This window comes from Falco biarmicus, chromosome 16 (assembly GCF_023638135.1).
Source record: "Falco biarmicus isolate bFalBia1 chromosome 16, bFalBia1.pri, whole genome shotgun sequence".
Taxonomy (NCBI): Eukaryota; Metazoa; Chordata; class Aves; order Falconiformes; family Falconidae; genus Falco; species Falco biarmicus.
The window spans coordinates 1,822,455-1,842,236 of record NC_079303.1 but is presented as its reverse complement, the minus strand read 5'-3'; the positions used below and the strand labels follow the sequence as shown (position 1 = coordinate 1,842,236).

The window sequence follows — 19,782 nt, the reverse complement described above, 5'->3', positions numbered from 1 at the left end:
CGGGCCGCCGGGCCCCCCCCGGCAGCCGCCGCCGCTCAGCCCGCGCCCGGCCCGCTGCCCGCCCGGCAGGGCTGCGCCCCGATACCCGGGGGCCGCCGGCCCGGGGCCGCTCGCCGGGGCCGTCCGTGGGAAGCCGTTCTGCCCGGCCGGGGCTGCAGGTACCGGGGGAGCGGCGGGGGGGAGGGACCCGGGTCCGCGACCCCCGCCCCGGCCCCTTCGGCTTCACTTTGCTGCGCTCTGCCCCCGCCCGGGGCCTGATCCTGCCGCTGCCCTCGGGGGGACGGCCCTGATCCCCGCGCCCCCACAGTGTCCTGTCGCCGACACGCAGCCCCCCGGCTTCACCGAGGCGGCCGCTGTCGCGATGTGGCCACCGTCGGTGCGGAGACCGCTCGGGCATCCCCCGACGGTAGCCGGCAAAGGCCGGGCCGGTGCTGCCGTGTGTCGGGCAACCGGGCCTGTGTCACGACAGAGAGACCGAGGTCTCCGGGATCGTGCTCGCCCTGCTGGAGCGGCGGGAAGAGGTGACGGGAGAGCCCCGGCCCCGCTGCCGCGACGGCGGGGACCGGCCCGGGCCCACTCCCCCGGCCACGGAGCCGGTTACCGGGCAGGGAGCGGCCCCGGCCCGCGGAGGAGGCTGGAAAGGCGCCGCCGGCTCCCGGGACCGGGCCGCACCGGGCACGACCAGAGGCAGGACCGGCCGCACGGACGGGCCCGGGGCTCCCCGGGACGCGCGGCTGCCCGGTGCCCGGTAGCCCTCCCCGCCCCCGGCAGGACGAGCCGCAGCCCCGGGGCTCTCCCCATCGCTCCCCCCGGCCCAGCGACACCGCCGGCCCCGTCGCGCTTCCCTTCCCGGCCGGGACCGTCGGGGACTGCGGCCGGGGCTGACCGGGCTCGTCCCGTCCCCCCGGGGCTCCCCGGCCCTTTCATTCCCCCCCTTTTCCCTTCGCTTTAATATAAGAAGAAACAGGCAGCGCCGCGGGTGTAATGGGAACCAGGTGGGGCCCAGCAAAGCCCCGCTCCCGGCTGGGGGGAACAGGTAGAAAAAGCCCCCCCCGGGGGTCCCGGGGGTCCCGGGCTGGTGTCCATCCCCCCCGCGCTTACCTGCTGCCGCTGCAGCGGGGCTGTGCCGATCCCGGGAGCCTCTCACCGGTGGCCAGGGTGGTGGTCCCGGTTCCCGGGAGCCCTTCCCGTGCCCCCATCCCTTCGCTAATGATCCCTTTGAGTTCTCCTTTCCCCTCCCGGTTACAGCTGCTCCCCAGCTGCCGCCTTCCCCAGCGCCGCCAAATCTTGCGTGGGGGTGTCAGTTTTAGGAAGGATGGCGGGGGGAAAAAAAATATCAATATCTTCCCTTTTTCCCATCCTCTTTGTCCCCCTGCGATGCCGTGTTTATTTAGCTACATGCCCGTATCCTGCTCCCTTCCTGCCTTCTCCTTCTTTCTGGCCATTTATTTATTTGTCTCCAACGCCAAAACCCGCGGGTTGCTCGGAAGCACGGCGCGTTGCCTTTGGAAAGGGGGGAAAAAAACCCCAAACCCGCTCTATTTATCGGACCGCTTTGTGCAGAGGAATTTATTTTAATTTATTTCGGTCCTTTTTCCTTACTGTCGGTCCCATTTGGGGGTTTTTGCCTTCACTCTGCACCTTGGCGGGACTTGTTTTTTATCGGTAAACCTCCCCGGCCCAGCGGCCGAGCCCTTCAGAGGAGAAAACAGGGAGGAAACGGCAATTTGGCCTCATCCCTTCGCCGTTACCCACCGCCAGGCACGTAGACAGGTCAGTACCAAGGGGGACAAGGAGCCTTCACCCCCCCAGACACACCCCCCGCCCCCCAGATAACAGTTTGCCATTAATTCGAAGCAGCTGGGGCTTGGCGCTCAGCTGCGTGCCGTAACCCCCAAATTGCCTTAATTACAAAACAACCAAAACTCAAAACCGAAAGTCCGGAAAGGGCCGCGGCGCCGAGGGCTGGTTCAGGGGGTGCGGAGCCCCCGGTGGGTCCATCGGGATGGGGACCCCGTTCACCCGCTCTGCCAGGATGTGATGGTTAACGGGACGGGAAGGAGGATCCATCCCGAAGGAGGCGATTTCCCCCCTTGCCGGCCCCAAGCGCCGTGCTCTGCCCAAGGCCCAGCCATGGGCCTGATCCTGCCCCTCTGAGGGGGCCAGTGGTCTCCACCTGCAGCAAAACTGCATCTCCGGAGCCGGTGCTCAGCTTGGGGGTGAGACCAGGGCAAACCCCCGTATTTTCGGGTTGTCTCCTTCCCAGGTGACACCCCTGTGTCCCCTCGGCCGCTGGGGGGACACCAAGCCATCCCTTCCATCTGCTGAGCCCCCCCTCAGTTCTCCCATCACTGGTTCAGCTCCTTGGGGTACCAGTAGCACCCGGCATCAGCCAGAGGTGCTGAGCTCCGTGTGTCCCTGCGTGGGGACAAACCACCCTCCCGGGGGACAAAGGTGACCTCCGAAATGCGTTGGCCGTGACTGATCTTGAACCCGTTTCATCAGACACCCCAGAGATGCAGCAGCAGCAGCCAGGGGAAAGGGGGAACCCCCATATTTCTTGCTTTGCCCCCCAGCCCTGAAGGAGCGTGGGGAGGGGGAGCTCCTCCCAAGCAAAAAGGCTGGCGGGGGTGGGTGGGGGTATTTTTCACTCCTTTCCAAATGGTTTCCTGAGAGTTACAGCTGCAGGGAAATGCTGGGGGTGGGGGAGGGAGGGGGGCAGGCAAAGGCTGCCCTTGAACCGAGCTCAGGCACGGGGGTCTGGATAGGGCCCAGCGCCAGGGTGGGCTGGGGGTGCTGGTGGCACCGATGTCTCTGCGGTGGGCACAGCTGGGCAGGGTGGAGGCGCCAGCCTGTGCTGGGGGGGGGGAGGGGAACTGGAGGAGAGGGACGAGGAGAATGGAGTAAACCCTGCCTGCAAGGCAGCCCTGCGCTCGCCTTCTCTGCCCCCCATCCCTTAACAGCAGCATCCAAAAGGGTCCCCGAGCGGGGTCCCCAGCCACCCGCTGCTTTGGCCGGGCTTCCCCCCACCCTCGGGGGCCATTGCATGCCCACAGCCCCGCAGCCAGCAGGAATTTTGCTCTCCCCCATGATGGATTTGACCCGCTGCATGCCTGTGCCGAGCCCTTTGCCCGAGCCTTACCCCAACATCCCCCCAGGATGGCTGGGGCCACGCAGAGGTGGGAGGGGAGGGTTGGGGCTGCGGGCACGGGGGGGCTTTTGGCTTCATTAGCACCATTAACACCACCCCACCTTGTGCCTCTCCCCCTGCCAGGCGGCGAGAAGGGATGCAAAGGCGGGTACCAGGTGATGCCCGCATCCTGCCGGGCCCCTGTGAAAGCCCCGGGGGAGCTGGGGTGCCCGCTGGCAGCACCCCTGGGCAGCCTGCAGGAACACAGGGTCCCTGAGCTCCCCGAGCCCCTGGGCAAGAGCAAAAGCAAGAAGCGGAGGAACAGGACAACCTTCAGCACGTTCCAGCTGGAGGAGCTGGAGAAGGTCTTCCAGAAGACGCATTACCCCGACGTCTACGCCCGCGAGCAGCTGGCGTTACGGACAGACTTGACCGAAGCCAGGGTGCAGGTACGGGCGCGGGTCCCCAGCTCCCGTAGGGACGGGCACGGCCACCCCGAGTGGTGGCGGGCAGAGCCGGAGGAGGTTTTCCCCTCCTCCGCAGCTGTTTTTCCCAGGAGAATTAACGCTATGCCTTGGAGAGGAAATCCAGCCCCGGCACACGCTTCACCCACCGCCACGGGGTGTGGGTGCTGGTTGCCTCTCAGCTCTCTCCAGTTCTCCCCTTGTCCCCTCTCTGCAGCACCCGAGGGGCAGGAAGAGCCAAAATTTGGGAGGTCACTGCCAACCTGCCCCGCTCAGCAGCCCCTAAATGTGATCCCCCCTCCACCTCCAGCCCAGGATGAGCAGCGATGGAGCTGCCATCCCAGGAGAGGGATCCCTGGGAGCTCAGCATGGATGGGGTGTGTGGGGGGGGTAGCATGTCCCAGGAGGTGGGGCAGGATGAGGCCCTCCCCCACCACCCCGGTTCTGCCAGCATCACGCTTGCGTCAGGCCAGCGAGGTGCTTCCAGAGGCATCTGCGGTTTGAGGCTCCCAGCGGGAAGAGGCGGCTGGAGGGGGCACCCAGCAGGGAGAAGAGCAAAGGTGAGCGGGTAACGAAACAAACAGGGAGCACCCATTGGGTGCTGGGTACCTCAAGCCGCCGAGTCCTGGGTGCTGCCCTCCCTGTGGGGCAGAATCTGGGGACACGGCACAGGCAGGGGATGCACACCCTGAGCCTGCAACCGCCCAGCCCCTCAGCACCCACCACAGCCTGGAGCCCTGGCTGGGGCTGGATTTCAACAGAATTACCTGTAACCGTGAAATCTGGGCGCTGAGCACCCCCGCACCACGTCCTCTGCCCCGGGAGGTGCTGCTCGACCCAGCACCACCCCAGCCAGCACCACAGAGGGGACATGCAGGTGGGTCATTGTGACCACGCAGGACCCAAAGAGCCTCATTCTGCATCAAAACCTGGGGTGAAGGAGGCCTGGAAGCACAAGGGAGGGAAAAGGATGGTGCCCAGAGCAGGACCGCTTGTTTCCCAAGAGGGATAAGAGATATTTCTGCTACTGGTAGAGAAAAAGGCTGCATGCAAGGGCAGCTTCCTCCATCTCCGCTTTACCGGGATGTGGGGGCACCATTAGGGCTCCTTTCCTGCGGGAATTTGAGCGTGGCCATGACCAGAGGGCTGCCTGGGCAGGGGTCCCTGCACCTCAGCCCCCTCCTCCATCCCCCAGGTCTGGTTCCAGAACCGACGGGCCAAGTGGCGAAAACGAGAACGTTACGGGAAAATCCAGGAGGTGAGAGATGCTGTGGCGCTGCCTGCCCCAGCCCGCGCCCAGGGCAGGGGTCCCATCCCTTTGCCCACGGGGGTCCCGTGGGGTGACCCACATCACCTGTTCTTGCCCCTTGTCTCCCAGGGGCCCATCCCCCATGGGATGCAGCTCCATCCACCCGTGAGAAAGGCACGTGGTCCTGGATGGAAAAGGGGGAAAACAGCAACGTCACATTTTACCACATGCAGGAAGATGCTGCTTTATGTCCCACTCCATCCCCTGTGGGAACATGTCCTTTGGGACAGGCTTTGGGGTGTCACCCCCCCACCCCAAGAAACCCCTGTAGCTGTCCCACATCCATCAGTGCTTCCCACCCCCCTTTTCTGCAAAACTGCCGTTATTTTTCTCCCCCCAACACTGAAAAGTGTAAAAATAATTTAAAACTCAGTTTCATGCACATCCCTGATGCGAACCCCCCCACATCCACCCTGGATGGCAGGGGAGGAAGATTTCACCCAGGGATCAACAGCCCCAGGCGATTAAAATAAAGCATCCCTCGCTTTGCACCCTGTGGGTGAGGGGAATCCAAGGTGGGGGGATGTGGTTCCCCCCCCCTCAGCTGGCCTCCCCCCACTCCACTTAGGGCTTTCCCCCCCCCCTCCCATCCTTTCTTTCAGCTGCAGAACAACCTGTGGCCGAGCTCTGGCCCGGGAAGCCCTGCGGGGCTCCTGCCCCCCGAGAGCATCCCGTCCCCCTGCATGTCTCCGTACCCCCACACTCACAGCAACATCACCGGCTTCATGGGCATCCCTGCTTCTCCCGGCCCCCACCCCGGCATCAACAGCCTCTACTCCCTGCACAGCCTCCCCCCCGCGGCCCTGGGTGCCCACCCCTTCGAGCCAGCACCCGAAGATTACAAGTCACCCACCCTGGTGCCGCTGAGGATGAAGAGCAAAGAGGCGACCAGCAGCCTGCTGAACTGGGCTACATGATCCCCCCGTGGGGAGGGACACGGACCATTCGCACCCCCACCCCCACCCGACCTCGTCCTTCCCCCCCTCCCCCCCCCAGCACCAGGGTGGGGAGCGGGTCGGTGGGGTCACCCTTCCCCCCTTCCCCACGCACCCCGATCTCCACGAGCTTTCCTGCATCTCAGCCTACTCCATCGTGGTGCCCCTCCGGTGAGGGGTGGTCAAAGCGGGGCTGCCGGGGGAGGGAGGACACCCCCAAACCCAGTCCGCCCCAGCAGAGCTGGCACTGGCAGCTCAGGACCCCGAAAGCAGCTCCCAAAAACCCCTGAGCCCCCCAAAGCACCTTCAGTGGATGGGACGTGATGGAGACAGGCAGTGGTTTGCAGCAGGGTCGTTGTCCCCCCCCGGCTGCAAGGCCCCCTGACCAACCCGGGGGGCACCAGCCTTGGGTACATGAGGGGAGGGGGCTGTGCCGGTGTGGGGTGCCAGGGGAGCACCATCGGGGGGGGCAGCAGGTTGTTTTGGGGGTAGCGCTCCCCTCCCCAGCTGAAATTTGCCTGTCAATCCCCAGTGCAGGCAGCAGTGACAGAAATTGGGCTCTTCACGTCCCAGTCCAACCACACTGGGGAGACCCATGGGGGCTGCCGGTGGTCGGGGGGTGTTACTGGGGACAAAGCAAAAATCCCAGCCGTGTTCAAGGAACCCCCAAAGCCCCCCCAAGCCACGGCAGCCCTTTCTGCTCCCGCTTGGAGGGGGTACAAGATTCAGGACAAGCCCCTGGCACAGTCACCAGCTCCCACAACACGTGGAGCCCCCTGGGATGGGCAGTAACCCAGTACAGGGCAGGGGGCTGCGGCGATGAAGACACTTAAACCAAAGCGGTTTTCCCTGGGGGGGTCACCCATAGCCACCCCATCCCTGTGACCCCTCAGATCGATGAGGCAGGAGGTGCTTTAATCCCAGCGGGTGGGATCCTCATCCCGGGTGCCTCAGCTCAGGGTGTTGGGGGCACCAGTGGCCAGTTTGGGGGGGCCGGTTGCCCCATTCTGGGGGCCTGCAGGAAGCCTGTTAGCAGTGGTACCTGTACAGCCAGTCCCGGGTGTCTTGGGTGGGGGATCAGCTCGTCGCATCCCACACGCTTCATCTGCTCCAGGGGACCCAGGGTGCACGGTGAGTTCCTCCAAGCACCGCGTCTCAGCAGCATGTCCCACCCTGTCCTCCAGCCAGCGTGACCCCCCCCGCCCCCCCAGCCAGATGAAGCCACAAATGGGAATCCCCCTTTTGCTCCCACTCTCCTTACTGCCAGGAGATGCCTCATCCTCAAGAGCCGCCTTGTGCCAAAAAAAACCCCAAACCTGTGATGCCACCCACCCCCACCCTGCCCCAGCTCCTGGTCTCCAGCATCCTGATGCTAAGATGGGGGGGGGGGTGGGGTGGGGTGTCGGGGGCTGGTCAAGCACCACAGACCCCCCTCAAGGAGGCATCCAACCTGTCAGTCCAGCCTGATTTGGGCCACAAAACAAGGTTTGCAGCCAAAGGGAGCCTGTGCGGGTGTTCCTTACCCACCAGGCTTGGCACCCCCGGCACAGCCTGGCCACGGCGGGTGCCCCCCGGGGGGGCAGCTCACAGCCCGGCCACGCACCCAGCGGGTGCCCACCCTCGCCTGGGACATCTTGCACCCTGGCTCTCGCAGCCCGCCTTCCACTGGCGGGGATTTTGTTATTCATTTATAAACAATAAAACACATTTTTAATAAGTTATTTATGGCTCCGGCAGCACTATAAAAGCCGCCGTCTGTGATGGCCCCGCGCAGCTGGGGAACATTCTGGCGCAGGCGGAGGGGAGCGAGGTGAGATGGAGAGCGCTCAGCTGGGCTCGCACCTCATCTGCCCGTGTCCCACCAGGCTCCCCGGGCCGGCTCCTGCACTGGGACTGGGGTCCGGGGTCCAGGGGGGGCACTGGGGGCAGCCGGGCAGAAGGAAAACCCCCAGCGAGGGCTCAGCACGCTTTGCAAACACGCACCACCCAATGCAACGCCACAGCGGTGGTCACAGCCCCCACCCCCATCGGCCAGATCCTGCTCAGGACACAGCACCCCCCCGACCCCGATCGGCCAGATCCTGCTCAGGACACAGCACCCCCCACCCCGATCGGCCAGATTCTGCTCAGGACACAGCACCCCCCACCCCGATCCGTGCTGCTTACGGCGGGATGAGATCAGGGTGCAGCACCAGGGACCCTGGAGGGATCGCTGGGCTCCAGCTCAATGCCACCACCCAGCCCCTGCCCGTGGCTAAGGGGGAGGGGGGCAGGATAGGTCCCACAGCCCCTCTCAAGGCTGCGCAGCCTGCAGACTGTGAGCACGGTACCACTGAGGCTGAGCTGCTGTGGCTTCTCTGATGTCTCCTAAGGGCTGAGTTTGGCATCTCCCGCCTCAGAGCCCCCCTGAAGGTCTCCAAGCCAGTGGCTGAGCACCCCCACGGCTGGCCTCGCTCCTGGAGCATCCCAGCAGGCGACAGGGAGGCAGCTGGGGCTGTGCCACCTCCCTGTGCCCACAGCCATCACCACAGCTGGGCAGGGAAGCAGCTTCCTTCTGCCCCTCCCTGCTCAAACCAGGGGGGAAACTCCTGGGATTTCACCCACCCGAGCTAGCTGGGGCTGCTGCCCCCCCTCTGCCAGGGAAACTGAGGCACAGCAAGGCGCCGGGCCGAGCTCTGCCGAGGGCAGGCTTTGGGGAGCGGGGTTTGACACCTGGCTCCTCTGCTGGGAGCAGGGGCCAAAGAAAATCCCAGTGACACGAGCACCGGAACGCCAGGACAGAACTCGAGGGGGTTCAGGGAAGGCTGCCAGCTCCTGCCTGCACCCCCAAAGGTCACCAGCTCCCCCAAAGCCAACAGATCCAGTTGCAAGATAAATATTTAAAATCTTGCGGTAATCCACCCACAGTGGGACCTGAGGAGGGAGCAGGGACAAGGACACGAGCCAGGGAGCCCCGTGCAGCAGCTCTGCCCCATCGCGGGGTCCATCCCTTGCTGCTTCCCAGGGGCGGGAGGGACGGGGACACACGGGGCCCAGGCACACTCGGAGCAGATATCACGAAATAGAGATATATATATATATATATATGTACAGCTCATCCACCCCACCCAGCGGGGCGAGGGAAGACTGCAGTCTCCAGCCCCTCGACTCCCCCCGCCAGCATCCCCCCAGAGCCCCCCCGACCCCGCCACCGCGTCCCCAGGCAGGGTCTGGGCAGGGGGACAGACTGCCTTCCTGCCACAGCCACCTCTGCTCCCCGTGTCCCACAGCAGCGCCACAGGGACCCTCGCCTCGCTGCCCAGCTCCCCGCACCGCCGCCTGCTCCCCCTTCTCGGCACCGGCTGGTGGGGGGCAGGAGGAGGGGGGTGGGGGTGCTGCTTCCAAAAGCATCGCACAGGTCCCCCCCCCACCCCACGGGAAACCCCCAGGGCACTGCGGCCACCACCAAGCCCTCATCCTCCGCTCAGGGTTGAGCCTGGCACAGCCTGGAAGGAGGCAGAGGGGCAGGACGGTGTCTTGGCAAGGACCCCAACAGCTCCAGCCTCTTCCCAAGCCCACCACGGGGGTCCAGGCCCCCACAGACCCCCCAAAAAGCCTTGCTCCCCCTGCCCCTCGGCAGCAGGCCAGCCTCGAGATCTCCCCAAAGCAACCCCTCCTGCCTCCCCACCATCCGTCACTGCAGCAGCTCCTCCCAAGAGATGGGTCGGGAGAAGACCTCCCGCTCCAGCCACAGGTCGTAGTTGACCTGGAAATCCTCGGGCAGGTCCACGCGCTGGCCCAGCACGCTCTGCAGGCAGTTGTCCACAGGCAGAAAATCCGGGTTGCTGTGCGCCCGGTCATAGCGACGCGAGTTGAAGCGCTCGATGCTGGCGCGCAGGGCGCACTCTTCCGCCTGGAAGTCCCAGGGACGGGCGTCCAGGTCTGGGCAGAGGGAAAAGGGGTGTCAGAGGGGAGCTGGGGGGCTCTTCAGCCGGCCCAGCCCCCCTGGGAAAGGTCTTTGCAGGTCCTTACAAAGAGCAACACGCAGGGTGCAGAGCTGACAGCCACCAACAGCTCCACCAGCCGCTGCCAGCCCTTTCCCTCTTCTCCGCGATGCCACCACCCCACATCCCTTCCCTGCACACCAGACCCAAGGGCCGCCCAAGCCCCAAGCAGCAGAGGGACAGCTCTGGGCACAGACACGTCACTGCACGGAGTGGGAAGGACAGTCGGTAACGGGACGCTCTGCAGCCGCTGCACAGGACGTACCGTTGCCGTAAGCCCAGTCGTCGTTGAGACGGTGCCGCACTTTCTGGTAGATGGCCGACATGGTCTTCATGTTGCTCTTCCTCCACTGCCGGCCCAGGTACTTGGTCTGTACCTTGAGCAGCTTCAGCACGTAGAGCTGCATCATGGCCTGCTTCACCTTCAGCGCCCGCTTCAGGATGGGTGCTGACTTGAACACCACCAGCATCTGCGGGGAACAGCCCCCCCCCGGCAGCCGGGGACAGCGGGGTGACACGGCTGGGGTGGGCACGTGCGGGTACCTCCCACCGCACGCGTGCCACCCACCTCCTCCAGCACCCACAAACCCTTCCCTGTGGTGTGCACTCTCCCTCTCCCTTTCCATCCCGCCCTCTCCGCTCCCGCTCCCCAGCGAGGTCTGGGGTGCCAAACAAAGGGCACCCCAAGGTATCCACAGCCCCCTCGCCCAGCCCAGGCACCCCGTGACAGCCCAGCGTGGCTGGGCTGAACCCCCCGTGGGTTCCCCGGCCCTCACCATGGTGCGGGAGTGCTTCCACTTGGTCAGCTTGTTCAGGATGCGCAGGAGGTTTATGCAGGAGAAGAGGTTCCTCCAGCAAAACTGGTTGTTGTCTCCGGCTTCCTGCAGGACAGCGGAGGCAGGGGTCAGGCAAGAGAGCGGAGCAGGGATGAGGAGAGGGTCTTCTGGTCCGAGGACCCTCGCCCAAAGAGGTACAGCACAGCACGCAGGCAGGAGGCGTCCGCCAGCTCTGTGCACCCCACAAAGCCCCAGCAGCGCCAGGGGCTGAGCACAGGAGTGCTGAGAGTGCCAGAGCTGGATGCTGGAGCCCCACCACCTCCCCACACCCACAATTCCCCCTGGGAAGCACCCCAGGGTGCCAGGACCCGGCAGAGAAGTCAGCGACTCACCAGGCTCTCTGCCGTCAGCTCCGGCAGCTCGTGCACCACACAGTAGGGGTAGTCCAGGACAGAAATGCTGCGGGAAGGAGAGAGGGTGTCATCCTGCTCCCCCAGATCCTACCTGGCCTGGGGGTAACGCAGCCCCACACCTCCCACCCACCAGAGATCAGCTGCAGTGGGCACTTCCCCGGGTCCACTGGCACCCAAGGCACAGCCAGGGAAGGACTGTGGAGGGCAAAACAAGCAGGGACCCCTCCCCACAACCAGCAGGGATGCAGGCAGGCAGCACCCTCCGCTACCTGTTCTTGGCAGTGATGTAGGACATGATGTTCTGGTTGAAGAACTTCAGGATGAGCGGGATGCAGTTGGCAAAGACCAGATGCTGGGCCATGTACTCAAACTGGGGAGAAAGGCGGGTGAGCTGGGACCCAGCCTGGGTCCTGCCCACCCCCAAAGCCCTGCAGAGGGGGGCTGGACCCTGGCCCATCTCACCTGGTAGATGTGATTCAGCTTGAAGTGCTTGAGCAGGAGCAGCAGTACGGCAGAAATGGCTTTGACGATGATCTCCTTGTGCCGATTGACATCCACCCCCAGCTTCATGCTCTGCAGCACTGTTGTCCTGGAGGACACAGAGGGATCCTAGGGCTGGGGCACTATCCGCACCCTGCCAGCCCCAGAGGTGCTGGCAGACGCTCCTGCCATCCCCTGGGCTCTTGAGCATCCAGCTCCCCTGGCAACGCACGATTCCTGGCACACCACCGAGCAGCGGATGGTCAGATCACCCAGGAGGCCTCAGCAAAGCCCCAGCCCAAACCACACCACCCTGCCTGGCTCCCTCCCACCCCCCCTTCCCTCCCCACCACCACCCAGCACCTCTGCTCGCCCTCCACAGTCACTCACGGCATCTCCTCCGGCAAGACGTCTGCCAGGATGTTGATGGAGTCTGTCTTGGCTTTGGAGGTGGGGGCTGCGGCAAGGAGGATCTTCAGCAAAGCGATCTGGGGAGAAGGGAGAGATGGAAAAGGGTATGGGAGCAGGAGGACTGGCCACAGGCCCCTCTCCCCACAGCAGGAGGGAGTAACGTATGTGGGGAGGGAAGAAAACCTGGGGGCACCACTGGAAAGGGATGGAGGGAGCAGTGGAAGGAGGCCCCCACCACTGAGCCCAGGGACCCCCAGTGCACCCCAGCTCACCATGTACTGTGGCAGGCTTGGCAGGAGGCCCTGGTACAGTATCTCCGCAGGGACTTGCTCCACTTCTTCTTCCCCCTGGTGCCAGGGAAGACCAAAAAACCTCTTACCAGGAGCTGCCACCAGTGCCACGCGCCTTACTCAGCCCAAGGTCGTCCAACCCCAAGGATGGGACACCCTCGGCACCTGCCCGAAGCCTCCTCACACACCCCACCCTCTGCCCCAGAGAAATCACTCCTCCTAGCCCTTCAGCAAACCCCCCAGCCCTGCCAAAAGCCAAAAGGCCTGGCAGAACAGTGTCCTCAACGTCCAGCCCAAAATCTTCATCCCATCCTCATCCCCACACTCACTCCAGAGAGCGGGGAGCGCAGGTACTCGTCTTCCATGTGCACCTGCACCTCTGCGATCGACGTGTACTTGTGCTGCACAGAAAGAGCACAGGGCTTCACAGCACGGGCCACCCCATCGATGCCACCAGCCCCAGCCCAGTCCCATCATAATTTTAAGTCCCACCCTGCTATTCCTGCTCCAGTGGGTAACCGGCGTTGATGGGCAGGGTGTTGGCCACCCGCCTCACCTCTGGGACAACCCCAGTAAAAAAGGCATGAAGCCAGTAAGGAAAGGGGCTCAGCCAGCCTGGGAGATCGGGGTTGGCATGAAAACTTAAGGCTGCTCCCGTCATGGGGCTGAGCATGTTGGGGAGGGGTCAGGAAAATGCACCACTGGCCCTGACCTGTGATTGATGCAGGGGTACGGGGAAGGGGCACCCAACACAGCGGCAGCGGCTGGAGGAATTTGCTGCCAACGCACTCACCAGTTTCAGGGTTCGGATGCTCTCGTGGATGGGCCTGGGCAAGCCCACCACGGTGTTGGTGTCACTAGAGAGAAGGGAAAGAGCCAGGCTGGGTGCAGGCAGGAGCAAACCTGAAAGCCACCCATGCACGGGCCAGAGACCACCACGCCACCCAGGAAGCAGCCAGCAAGCTCAGGACTTCTCTGCTGCCAAGCAGAGGGCAATGGCAGCCCCCACATCAGCAGCCTCTACCACGAACCCCCCAAAACCAGCAGCCCCCCAGGCTGGCTCTGCGGGAACCCACCTGCCCAGCGTGTAGCCGATGAACTTGCTGCGGCTGGACTCCAGAAACATCTCAATGTCCTTCTCTCTGAGCAAAGCGAAAAGGGGAAGAGTCACATCTTGCTGTCCACCTGGCACACCACAGCCCAGGCACAGGGCATCAACAAAAGCCTCGTGGTCGGATAAAGGAGATGAGCCCACCCCACCAAGGGAACAGCACCAAAGTGACCACCCCCATCCCCAACATCTTCCCCACACCCCTGTTGAAGTATTCAACATTGAACAGCCTGGTTTTTCGACAGCGTATTCCAGCTTTCCCTGCAGGTCAGCCCCACGGACTCACCGGACCTTGGGGGCCCAGGGCAGCCCCTTGGGGCAGGTGATGCGGTCGCTGGGGGGATGCTGGGTGGGCGGAGGCATCACTTCATCACGTTCAAGGGGGAAGGTCTCTCCTTCTAGGCTGTTGTCGTCATCGTTCTCCTCCTCTTCCTCACGGGAATCGTCAGCTTTGTAAGGGTCTCGCTCATTGAAAGCGTCAAGGTTATCCTGCTTAATCAGGGCCTGGAGAGAGAAGGGCAGACAGGTGAATATCCCGGGGACAAGCTGCTCCAAGATCAGTGCCCCGACCCCAGCCATGCCCCCAGTAACGTCCCTGTCCCCAGCTTCCCTGCGCCAGCCTCACCTTGTGCTCCCGCCGGCCTCGCTTCTGCTGCTGCTCGATCAGATCGGAGGCGGACGCAGGCGGGGAGGCAGCTCGCATGTTGCGGATCACTTTAATGCTGTCCTCCGGGAGCGGCGGGAGGCCCAGGATCTCCCGCTTCTCTGCCTTCATGCTCTGGAGCTCCTCAAAGCCCCCCAGAGTGCACTGCAAGGGAGACCACAGCACCCTGAGCATGGACAGGGGACCCCTCAACACCTGGCGCCAGGGCCACCTCCACCTGCCCGTCCCAAATCCTTCCCCCAGGGTGTAAAACGAAGAGCTGCCCATCCCCATGCTGCTCTTGTCACTGTGAAAGGCCAAAGGGACAGGAGGGTGCTCAGACATTCGCAACCGAAGTGTCTGGACCTTTTCTTTCATGCAGACCCCAGACAGGGACCTTGCTTTGGGTCCATCCCTTGGTATCCAGCTCCAGACACCGATATCCAATGCTCCCCTACGGGATGAAACCCAGGGGTGGGTTTAATAGGGTACAAACTACTCGGCTAAACGCCAGAAAAAGAGGATGGAGCAATTACAGCCAGCTCCGAGGGCAGAACTTGTTCCTCTGCCAAACGCCAAACTGCAAGACACGTGTCAGCACACCCCACAGCCTCTCCTTACCAGCACAGCCTTCCAGAGCAAGAGCAGCACCTTCTTCATGGGGAAGTGTGGAGCGTGGCCGCTGCAGAATTTGGTCACCATCCCAAAGAGCATGACTGAGAAGGGCTCATTGTTGTACAGAGGGGCTCCTGGAACCACATGGCAGCAATCAGCAGGCATTCCTCATCCCTGTCCTCACCCCAACTGCCAGGGCCGCCAGCCCCTGCACCCTCACACCCTCTATTCTCCAAGATCCTCATCCCACCCCAGACAGCTCCTCTCTTCCTTTCCAAGGCCTTGTAAACTCCCCTAATTTCTTACCTCTCATTGAGAGGAAACAACAGCCCCACTATTGACATTTTTTTCCCCAGGGAGAGCACCCAGATAGCACAAAAGGCTGAGTGGCTTCCCCTGCCCATCCCCCCCTCACCTCACCAGCAAGGTTCAGCCTAGCAGCAACCAACCCAGTGCTGCCAGTCCCTATGAACCGAGGCCTAGAGCCAAAGCCCATCTCACTCTCTTGCTCTTCAGCCCTTGTAACCTCTGTCCCATCAAGCCCCAGGCACCTGGTCCTCACCCAGCTCTGCTCGGAAGGTCTGCCTCATGCTCTTCCACTCGGGCTTGTCCCCCTCCGCCTCCTGCCGAACCGTCTCCACGATCAGGTACATGATGTTCAGCAGCACCCTGCAAAAAGCAGAAGGTTGGGCCAATCACCAAAGGTTGGGATGAGTTATGGAGGCACCACCGGCACCCAGGGCTCTGGGGGGAGGCTGGATCTGCCCAGACCACAGCTGGTTTCCATGCACCCACTCCACACCAGGGGATCGGTGCTCAGGCACTGGGGAAAAAGGTCTCTGCAACTCAAAATGGGGCAAAAAATTGCTTTCCCATACTTCACTGCTTTCATGTCCCCAAGCAGCCACATGCCTGCTGTGTAGGCCAAGGACAAGGGACATCTGCCGACCTGAGCACGCCTGACGATGCTCACAGAGCCGGGGCAGAAGCTGGGACAGCCCTGGGACACCCTCCGGTGCCAACTGGCCCGTCTCAGCTTGCCAAAGGAACGAGCAGCTGGATCCCCCTCCTCGACCCCAGAGCATCCCCTCTCCCCAGCCCTGCTCCATACCTCAGGTCCGTGCTGTCAGCCAGGGAGATGGCCGGCTTTCTCACGGCACTGCTGCAAGCCGCGCTGTTACTGCGGAGGGAAAACGGCCTCAGAGGGGCCTTTGGAGGCAGCTTAACTTTGCCACAGGTAACCCACACACCACCGCCAAACCCTGGAGTAGATACCACCGCAGCAAGCCCCCTGCTCACAGCGCAATCGAGGGAGGAGGAACAGACCTGTCCCTATCTGCTGCCAGGCAGCAGAGCTCATAGCACATTTCTGTATAAATCAGGTATAACCCTACACTACGTATCCACCCAGAACAGCGGGAGTCGTTCCAGTGGCTGCAGGAATCACATTAGGGATAGGCAAACCAGGAATGGGACTGCCACAGACTGGGAAAACTCCTGCCAAGGAGCTCCAGAGCCATTTCTGAAGCGCCTTCCCTCAGTACTCACTCAATCTCCATGTTGAGCAGCTCCACCAAAGCGTTGAACGTCCCCACTTCCAGCAAGAGGAAGATGTTATACCTCATCCAAGCTTGTACCTCGGCCTCGGAGCCGCACTCCCCAAACGTGCCTGCAATGATACCCTCGCTGGATCCCACCTCTGCAGGGATCCCGAGGCCCTCCCACACCACCAGCGCGTTTTGCAAAGGGAATAAAACCCACAGCCTTAATTTTAAGGTGAAAGTCAGATGCAGAGGACGGAACTGCGCTCTTGTATGGAATGCAATCGAGATCTGGCAGAGCCGGCACAGCACAGGGAAGTGGGCCAAATTTTGAACCAATCTCCTATAAACTGTCTGCCTCCCATGAGAACTAGCTTCATTCCAGACACCCCAGGTAAAATTAAAAAATACAAGGAAAGAAAATGATTTTAAAATACTTTAAACTGATTGCCTCCAATCCATTATCTGGATTTAGCAACGGGAAAAATAAAGGGGCAGAGGCCCGGCGTCACCTTGGGCAACATAAAGGATGGCTCGGGCAACCCTCAGCCTCTTCTCCCGCGCGGTGACCTCCAGCCCATCGAGAAGCCGCATGGCGTGGGTGCGGTGCTGGTTCTTGTCCAGCTCGGTCCATTTCTTGTCGCGCACTGAAAAGTCAAAGCGGGCAGGCTGAGGGCATGGGGCACCTCTGCCAGCCCCGGACACAAACGTTGCAGGAACAGCTCAAAAGGATTCAGCATGAGGGAAAACCGGGCTGCTTCAGGGAACACTGTGCTTCTGGGAGTAACGCCCAGGGATGTGTGATCGGCCCGGAGGGACCGTCTCCTGCCTTCCACCAGACGACTAGATGAATCACATCCATCTGCACCAGCGCTGGCAGCTGATGGGGAACAAGCTGGATGCTCTTGCTGATGCCAGTATGTTCCAGCAGAGCTGTCCCAGCGCCAACGAACCACTTCGGACACCAACATCAGCAAATGCTGAGCACACTGGAGGCAGCAAGCTGCGCTCCAAGGCCAGCCCACGCACACTAATGAGGTCTCCAGTACAAACCGCCTGATGATTACCAGTGCACAGCTCGAGCTTTCTGACGCAGTGCTAACGCGCCAATCCCCACGTCTCCTTCGGGAGACCCCTGTCCCTCCCCAGAGGTCTAAAAGAAGGGTCTTACTGTGGATCCTGAAGTCCTCCTCAAAGCACTTGCGGTTGAGCAGGAACTCCGGCCCTTCTGTGTAGCTGTACAGCTCTGCCAAAAGAGCACAGAGGAAAATCTCCAACAACCTGCACTGAGCCGCCAGAGAAAGCTGCAACTCAGCTACATTAATTGCAGTTCTACCCAAGATTAGGGAAATGCAAAAAACACATCCAGCATAAGGCTGAAAAAAATTAATTAGACAGTATCACTGCCCTTTTAACATGAAAAAGGCGTTTAAGGACAAGAATGGAGCGATACTGGCATTGCCAGAGCTGCTTTAATCACCACCGGGAAAGAAAATCATGGCTGATTAATTGATCTATCAAGATGAGATCCTTACCAGAGAGCTCTGCCGCCCATTTGTCGGTATCTGCATATTCAAACTCCAGGTCTGGGGACTCCGAATAGCCCTGAAAGCAGAGGAAGAATTCAGTTAAATTGCAGCGGTTTTGAGGAAAACCAAAATCCCCAAGATATTCCCAATTCACCTCATCCTCCCGCGAATCCAGGACTGTATCTTCTGTTTGAGCCCAAAAATGTACCCGCAGCAGCGTAAACGTTACCAAGGCAACTCCTACCCACCTCCTGCATCTCCATCACAGCTCCGCCGCATTGAGCCATGCTGCGCTTTGCCGGTGGGCAGCCTCTGCCACTGCACCACCTCTAAAACACTCCAGGAGCCCCAAAAGGCCAAAAAATACAGCAGGAGGCAGGGAACGTTTCATCTCAGGGTGGGAAGCAGGTTATGCGGGACCAGGCGGCTCTCAGAGCTCACCCATTTTGCAGAGATGTGTGAAAATTTGGGCTATCCCCCACCCGGTGCCGATCGGAGTGATGCCAGCAGATGCAAATAGCGAGACCGCAACAACTCCAAGACTGGAAAAACATCCAGAAGCCTTAGAGCACAAAACACCTGCTCCCTTTAAGTCACCCACGTGGACCCACCGCAAAACCCTCCCCACCCCAGGGCGCCCACTCCTCAGCAAGGGGCTGATCCGACCCACCAGCTCCTCCAAAGGGCAACGGGTCTGTGCCACTCTGTGGGGCTGGGGGGCTGCTCCCCAGCACCCACAGACCTCACGGCCCTCTTGTGTCACCTCAGGGAGCGTCCCCACGCTGGGGGGGACACCCCTGGAAGCCGACGGCTCTAGGGCCATCCCAGGAATTAAACTGGGTTCAGGGAACACGACGGCAAAGACATGGGATCCATCAGCTCCACCCTGCCCCACACAACCCTCCGGGCCCCCCACGGCGCAGGGGGCGTTCTCGGTGCCTCCCTGGAGGGGTCGGTCACCTCTTGCCACAGCGGGACCGACCCGCCGCAGGGGACCTGACACCGCGGCCCGCTCACTGCCGCACCGGACCGGCACCGGCGGACGGGGCTGGGAGAGGCGCCGGGCGGGGCGGTGAGAGCCCAGGGCTGCCCTGGGAGCGGGGTGGCCGGTGCCCCGGGGGGCTGGGACCAGAGCCAGCCGCACGCCCCGGCCAGCGCAGACCGAGCCAGACTCGGCGGGAAGAGGCGGCGGAACGGCACCGGCCCGGGCAGCCCGGTACCGAGCGGGCCTGGCGGGGAGCGGCCACCGGCCCCGGCTGCTGGCGCGCCAGGCCCCGCAGTGCCAGGCCCCGGCTCCAGGGGCAGCGGCCGGCTCAGGCCCGGCCCGGGGGAAGGCGGAGCCCGGGTCAGGGCTGAGGCGGGCGGTGGAGCCCGCGGGCAGGCCCCGGGTCCCCGGCGGGAGGAGGACGCGGCCCGGCCCGGCCCGGCCCGCCCCGCCCGGGAAGGCCGCCCCCCCCCCGGAGCCGGAGCCGGGCCCGGCGGCAGCGGCGCTGACCTCCGAGTCCTTGCGCGGCGGGCGGCCCAGGTCGCGGGCCTTGCCGGGCGGCGCCGCTCCTCCGCGGGCCTTGTTGTTACCGGGGAGCGGCCCCGCGCCCCCCGCGCCGCCGCCCGGCTCCATGTCGGCCGCCTCCGCCGCGCCGAGCTCTCGCGAGGACTCACCCCCCCCTCTCGCGGGAGCGGCAGGGAGAGCCGGGGCAGCGCCGCCGCCATCTTGGGAGTGGCACCGCAGGGGCTGCGCCCGCTCGGGCGGCCGCGCTGTGACTCCGCCCGCCGGCCCCGCCGCTCCGCCGGCCCGGCCGCGTCACCGCCCGGCGCCGCCCGCCCCCGGCGGCCACAGAGGGCGCGGCGGCCGGCCCCCGAGCGGCCATCTTCGGGGTGGCAGGGCGCCGCCGGCAGCCATGTTGGGAGGGGCACTTCCGCCCGCCCCGGCTGGGCGCTGGGGGCCGCCATGTTGGGAGGGGCAGGAAGGGGCGGGGCCGCCCCGGGGGGCCAGACCCCAAACTGGAGGGCCAGACCCCAAACTAGGGGGGCCTGGAACGAGTGAATCGTCAAATCAAAGGGCTTTGGGGTCCGAGACCCCAAACAGCGGCGGGCTGACAGGGCTCGGAGGGGAGCCGGGCCCCAACAGAGGGACCTTGGTGGGGGTTAAACC

General features: G+C 63.2%; 2 protein-coding genes across 3 annotated transcripts; one reads left to right on the top strand and one right to left on the bottom strand.

The window, feature by feature from the left end:
• The first annotated feature begins 3,309 nt into the window (after positions 1 to 3,309).
• ALX3 (ALX homeobox 3) lies at positions 3,310 to 5,820 on the top strand. Its single transcript, XM_056361845.1, has 3 exons — positions 3,310 to 3,579; positions 4,790 to 4,852; positions 5,506 to 5,820. Exons 1-3 carry the CDS (start codon positions 3,310 to 3,312, stop codon positions 5,818 to 5,820), a joined length of 648 nt encoding a protein of 215 aa, XP_056217820.1.
• Positions 5,821 to 9,006: 3,186 nt separating this feature from the next.
• STRIP1 (striatin interacting protein 1) lies at positions 9,007 to 19,355 on the bottom strand. 2 transcript variants are annotated; one of them, XM_056361783.1, is made up of 21 exons: positions 19,290 to 19,355; positions 17,637 to 17,706; positions 17,273 to 17,347; positions 16,614 to 16,748; positions 16,109 to 16,229; positions 15,672 to 15,740; positions 15,123 to 15,229; positions 14,567 to 14,694; positions 13,928 to 14,110; positions 13,589 to 13,806; positions 13,268 to 13,333; positions 12,985 to 13,048; positions 12,521 to 12,592; positions 12,174 to 12,248; positions 11,881 to 11,978; positions 11,473 to 11,599; positions 11,280 to 11,380; positions 10,990 to 11,056; positions 10,598 to 10,702; positions 10,087 to 10,291; positions 9,007 to 9,759 (listed from the first exon to the last, which is right to left on the bottom strand). In XM_056361783.1, the coding sequence occupies exons 1-21, from the start codon at positions 19,338 to 19,340 to the stop codon at positions 9,512 to 9,514; spliced, it is 2,385 nt and encodes a 794-aa protein (XP_056217758.1). In that variant the 5' UTR covers positions 19,341 to 19,355; the 3' UTR covers positions 9,007 to 9,511. The 2 variants fall into 2 exon arrangements, with proteins under 2 accessions (XP_056217758.1, XP_056217757.1); XM_056361782.1 differs by lacking the exon at positions 19,290 to 19,355 and adding an exon at positions 19,126 to 19,281.
• Positions 19,356 to 19,782: the final 427 nt, after the last annotated feature.